Source organism: Myotis nattereri (genome assembly GCF_964212035.1).
Source record: "Myotis nattereri genome assembly, chromosome: 14".
Taxonomy (NCBI): Eukaryota; Metazoa; Chordata; class Mammalia; order Chiroptera; family Vespertilionidae; genus Myotis; species Myotis nattereri.
This window is the reverse complement of record NC_138089.1, coordinates 25,047,825-25,054,183: the sequence shown is the minus strand read 5'-3', so window position 1 is coordinate 25,054,183 and position 6,359 is coordinate 25,047,825. Positions and strand designations below refer to the sequence as shown.

Genomic DNA, 6,359 nt, shown 5'->3' with positions numbered 1-6,359 from the left:
ACTGCTATTATTATTATTATTATTGCCCAGTGAGTATTTGGGAAAAATCAGTGGAGTAGGGCCAGAGTTTCCTTAAGAAGAGAGGCCAAAGGACTGAAGTCTTAACCTCTTTGAGCCTCAGGATCTGTGTCTATAAAATGGCAATAACAACCTCACCTCTGCCTACTTCACAGGGAAGCTTGAGTGCCAAAGGTAAGCACTTAGAAAAATATCTGAATGAATGAATGCATGCATGGATCAGGAGGGGTGGCAGTGGCAAGCTACCCTGAGCAACATAACTGTTGACTTGCCACCCAGGAGACCTGACAATGGCCCACTTAGGGCAATGGATGAGAGCTGAGTTGAGCAGAGAGGCTGGGTGGTGTGCTGGTGAGTTTTGGACAATAGGTATTCTTATACTCACTTAGTGAGAGTATAAATGTATTGGTACAGCCTTTTTGGAAAATCACACAGCACAGTTTAAAAGTTTAAAGAAATTAACCCAATAGTTTCATTTGTTGGAAGTCATCCACCAGATATCCAGGCTCAAATGTGCCAAGATTTATACAATATGTTCATTGCAACTCTTGGCAATAGTGAAAAATTGGAAACAACCTAAATGTCCCTCAGTATTGGAGTAGATAAATAAATTGTGGTGTATCTAGATAATGGACTACATAGCTATTAAAAAGAGTGAGGTAAAGCTATATGTATTAACATCCAGAGGTCTCAAGATGTATAGTTAAGTAAACATATAGAAAAACTCAAGTTGACAGAGCTGCATTTATAATAACACTAGAGGCCCGAAATTCATGCATGGGTAGGGTCCCTAGGCCTGGCTGGCGATCAGGGCCGATCTGTGGGGCAACCAGTAGGGCGATGGAGTGGAGGGGATGGGGCACTGGCACCCACCTTGGCTGGCCTGGGGCCTGCAGGCTGGGGCAGCTCCTGCATTAAGTGTCTGCGCCCTGTTGGTCAGTTCATGTCATAGTGACAGGTTGTTCCACAGTTTGGTCCATTTGCATATTAGGCTTTTACTATATAGGATTTGTGGAAAAACCTTATCTATGTATCAGCATAGGAATTATCTGGAAAGTTATACAACGTTAAGGTGGTTAAGAAAAGGAACAGCTTAAAACTAAAATTTTAATTTTATAAAAGAGCACCCATTCAAAGAGGTCCTGATTGTATAATCTGGACAATGACACTGAGTGACTCAAGAACACGCTATTCAATCCTGAAAAAACAACAACAAAAAAAGAAAACGCTATTCAAGTTTTTAAGCGGAAGCTTCCTTTCGTGTACACTGGCAATGATAATGCTTACCTCGCAGTACTGTGATGGGGTTAGATGAAATAATAGATATGAAAACCCTTGCTCACAGCAGTTATAGCAATCAGGGAAGGCAACCTGAAGGAGAAAGCATTAGCCCCTAGCCTAGACCTTGAAAGATTTGGTAAAGTCTGGATTTGGTTTGACTCCCGGCTGTCTTTCCCCAACATTCAACAGGCATTTATTTATTCAGGGCCAAAATACAAATACGATGCGGGCCCATTAACCAATTTACTTTCAGCTGGAAAGGTGAATCTGACGCATGCGCAGTAATAGCATCTGGGCTGCGCTCCGCCCACGTACTACAACTCCCGGCAGGCTCCGCGCACGCCGCCGGCGCGTCGCGGACTGCTGTCGTAGCGCGGTAGCGCGGGGAATTTCGAGTGGCAGTGCAGCGCGGGAGGCCAGTGGGCAGCGGAGCCCCCTGCATCCTTTGGGGAGGCCATGGACTCCCTCGTCGAGCCTCGGTGGCCTCCGGGCCTGGAAGTTATGAAGGTGAGCGCGGTGGGCAGCTTGGGGGCGCCCGGGTGTCCGCGGGAGGCCAGCCCCGCCGCGAGAGGACCCGGCGCGAGCGGCCGGCGTGGGCCAGGGTGCCCGCTTTTGCTCTGCCACTTGCCCACCGGCCGCCCGCGTGGCTCTGGGCCTCAGTTTCCCGCGGACAGGCCTCGGTCCTTTTTCTGAGCCGAGGTTGGCGGCCTTAAGGAACCGGGTGTTCGGCAGTTCGGCCACAGCAATCACAGTGACCTCGAGAAAGAACGGTTAGTCCGAACAGTGACAGCGACCGCGGCTGTTAACCCTTTCGGCGGGCTCACGACCTTCTGAGCTCGGTGTGAACTCTCCCCGGACCTCGGTTGAGAATTTCCGAGGTGACACTGGACATGATTTGGGGTAGAACGTGCGTCGGAAAGCATTTACTTCGTCACCGAGCGAAGCAGGTGGGCTCCTTGACGTTTTCTTTAGTTTGTCCTCCTCACCCTCCGGAAGCCTAGTGCTGGGGTGCCCTGAGCCCTTCCTGACATGTCCCAACTCCTCACAGTTGTGCACGTTTCTCTTTTAAACAAAGAGGTCAGGACTCAGGCTCAGCGTTAGCCAGCCTTCCATTTAACCGAATTATTTCGCCTAAATGACATTGGTTTGGTGTTTGGCAAGGCGTTTCGGTAGTGCTGAGCCCAGGACCCCTGCTCTGTTTGGTCAAGAGCAAATAACATTTTGCTGCGCTCAGCATCAGTTGCTTGGTTTTTCTCCTGGCGGGCAAGATCACTTTCTCCTTCTCTTCCTCGGTGTTGTTTACTTGAGGATTATGGCGTCTGCCCCACTGACTCAGCAGGCGGGTCTGAGGATTAAGTGAAGGGGCTTGTGGGCGGTTCAAGTAAGTGTGAACCTTATTCTTGCTGTCATCGTCGGTGTCACCTGCAGTCCCTGGGGAGTCGAGATTAGCCCCGTGGTGAAAGCTGACATTGTGGAAAGGAGCTAGGAAAGCTGTGGTTTTTCAGCTGTGGTGGCTTGGGCATTCACGTGCAGTGGAGAAGAGCACAGGTTTGAGTTCAGGCAGTTATGCCCATTCTCAAGAGCACAGCCCAAATATAAATGCTAGGAATAGTTTTAGAAATGTTGCATGATGATCAATTTCTGTAATGCAAGCAGAACAACTAGAAAAAAATCTTTAAGGGTGGAAAGCCATGAGTCATCAATTTGGAGAGTCAACAAACGCTGGAGTTGCCATGGGCAACTAACAGGGCATAGTGCAAAAAACGATGATCCTGGGTTAAGTCTGATCTCGGCCTCTCATCTAACTGTGTGACCTTGAGTTAGTTACTAAAACTCTCTGAGCCTGAACTTCCTCAACTATCAACTGGAGGCAAAAATAAACAGTCTGTAGGGTTGGTTAAATGAGTTGGTGTGTGTGACAGTGATCCTGTCTGACTCATTGAGCTTAATGTGGGGGCTCAAAAAATTACTTGCCAGTTGATTGAAGGTATCTGGAAGTCAAACATTCAATTGATGCATCTTATTATTAGTACGTAACGTACGTTAACTTTTCAACGCCTTTTTATTGTGAAGATCTAATTGGATGAAGGAAGTGAAAGTTCTGTAACCTGTAAAGCTATCTTTTGCTTGTAAATTTAAGCATATTTTGTATATTCCTACAGTGGTCTTTAGAGGCAGGTTCCATGTTTTCTGTGGCTTTAATATCTCACCACAGCACTGAATTGAGGGTTCAGCACCAGGGAGTGTTCAGTGATAAGAGTCGATTGAGCCCATATTAGAATCATGAAATCTTAAGGTTGGGAAGCCAGTCCCTTCAGTATTTTAATCCCTTTTATAATGTATTCTGCCAGTTTCTCATCTCGGTTTTTGTTTGAACCCTTCCAGGGACAAAGAATTAGCTGCTCCCAGAAGTAGCTCTGTTTGGAGTTCTTCCTTATATTGAATAGAAATCTGACAGATCCATGGTTCCTAATCTAGGATCCATGGAAAGACTTTGGTAACTGGATTATTTATTAAAAATTTTGTCTGTATGTGTGCTTTTCTGAGAAGAGAGTCCACAGTTTTAATCCATTTTTCAAGGGGATCTTGTGACACCAAAACCTTAAGAGCCTTTGCTCTGACTATTGGCTTTTCTCCCATTCTCTACTTCCCCGTTCCATTTTCTCTAAATTAAAGAAATCCGAGGGCATCTGCTTGATCTGTTTGGGTTGAGGCACATCAGTGTGCATGTTACTCTCTTGGAGTGGCAGGATGGAAATTCATACGAGAGTGTATATATATATATATATATATATATGGCTAATATGCTAAGTGTCCTTCCCACTGTCCAACCGGTCACTATGACGCACCCTGATCACCAGGGGGTCCCGTGACACACACAGAGAAATGGCACCTTGGGCCTGGCGCCGACAAAGCAACACTCGGCTTCCCCCAAGTGGGACACAGGCCCTGCCACCACTCCGGAGCCACAGCCCACCAAATTACAGCCGATGCTGCCATGGCGCAAAATGCGGCCCACAGCCCAGCTCAGCTCACAAACAGTGGCTGTGGGTACCAGGTAATGACTTCACGTTTTTGTTGACATTCTGAAGCGGAAATTGTCGACAGAATATGTCTGAAGACCAACTATTGCCACAATGTACCTCTGAAGCCTAAAGAAGCTGGTGTTGTTGACAGAATGTATCTGAAGAAAACTATTGACACAACGTACCTCTGAGGCTGAAAGAAAGTGACATCAGAATATGTCTGAAGAACAGTCATTGACAAGTACTACCAATACTGGTAGGAACTGCCTTCATAGCGAAAATGAGGTAAATGAGGATGCAGTTACCGAACACAGTTGTGGCGGAATGACTGTTACATGTCAATTTTGCCTATTCCTAAATTTCTCCAATGAAAAACCGTCTGATGGAAAATTTACTTGATGTTGTAGCAAAGACAGTTTGTCCAAATGATATAAATTTTCCAGAATACCCGGCATATTTAAAAGAATTAATGATAAATGAAGATTCTGACAGTAAAAATTTCATGGGAAATATTCGTTGTTATATCATGTTATTGTTTCTTATTAATCAATTTTTATATTATTTTAATGTACATTTTACTAATTTTCTTTCATCTCTGACACTTCTATTATAGACAAAGGGCGAATAGTGATATTAAAATATTTCTTCTAATTAATTTCCTTTCAATATGCGTGAATTTGTGCACTGGACCACTAGTGTTATATAACAGCTTGTTTGATGTGGTGTCACCTTCCACAGATCTTGCTCAGCAGACCTGTCCGAACCACTCCTCCACCGGAAGAGGATGGTTATATAGAAGAAATTACAATGGACTAGATGCCAGGGCTCTGTCTTCCAGTTCTGCTTCTGCTCTTAATCGATTTTCAACACAGCCCTCTTGCTTTTTGAGTCAATGGTAGCTTACCATATAAAATAATGGAAGGTTTTGGTATTATAATGTTTATTTCCCTGGTTTAACAATAACAAAAATTTCTGACTTTGACAGGTTATAAATGTATGTGTATATAGTAGAAAAAAATTAAACTTCAGGATAAGAGCAAGGACTAAATGAGTTACCCATTATCCTATCGTCTAGAGCAGTGGTCGCCAACCGGTGGTCCGCGGACCACTGGTGGTCTGTGAGGTCCGAAAGGTTGGTGACCACTGGTCTAGAGATAACTACTGTTTGACATTTTCTCTTATTTCTGGTCAGTTTACCTTGTGTGTGCTCATGCCCGCACATGCCCACAATGTGTAAATGCATTTAAAATTTGGGATTCTTGGGGTCAACTTCTTGAGTTTGATCCAACTGCTTTTAAGCTCTGTAGTCTGAGTCTGCAAGGCTGGGATTCAGATGCTATAGACCTCATTGGATTGTTATGGAGATTAAACTACATGGTTCTGTTATTATTTATTATTGTTATAGGTTTGTTCCCTGATGCATTTTTTTTTTCAGTTTCCATTAAAACATGAACATTTTCCTATGGCATTTTTCTTTGGAAGCATATATTTTTTTAAATGGCTACATAGTATTTCATCATATAGACCAGCCATGGGCAAACTACGGCCCGCGGCCCGGATCCGGCCCATTTGAAATGAATAAAACTATTGAAAAAAAGACTGTACCCTTTTATGTAATGATGTTTACTTTGAATTTATATTAGTTCACACAAACACTCCATCCATGCTTTTGTTCCGGCCCTCCGGTCCAGTTTAAGAACCCATTGTGACCTGCGAGTCAAAAAGTTTGCCCACCCCTGATATAGACTATTAGTGACATTAGTCTTTTTTTCATTTGTTATTTTAAAATTTAAGTAATTCGCTCACATGGTTAAAAAAATACATGAAATGAAAAGTAAAAGTCTACCTCCCAACTCGTCCCTCTTCTATCCAGTTTTCTAACTCCTGTGACCATTTATTACTTTCTTGTGTATCTTTTCAGAATTTCTTTATACCTGCATACAAGATAAAAATGGAACACATTCTTATTCTCCCCTGCCTTTTAAGCCAAAGGTAGCATACCATATGTACTGTCTTTTTTCACTTATCTTGACA

At 43.8% G+C, this 6,359-nt stretch overlaps 1 protein-coding gene across 1 annotated transcript in view; it reads left to right on the top strand.

Moving 5' to 3' along the window:
- The first annotated feature begins 1,651 nt into the window (after positions 1–1,651).
- Positions 1,652–6,359, top strand: part of RAD18 (RAD18 E3 ubiquitin protein ligase) — a 75,056-nt gene continuing 70,348 nt past the window's right edge. The window contains exon 1 of the mRNA XM_081106379.1: positions 1,652–1,806. Within this exon, the coding sequence (XP_080962505.1) occupies positions 1,756–1,806 (51 nt within the window). The 5' untranslated portion in view covers positions 1,652–1,755. The remainder of the gene's footprint in view (positions 1,807–6,359) is intronic.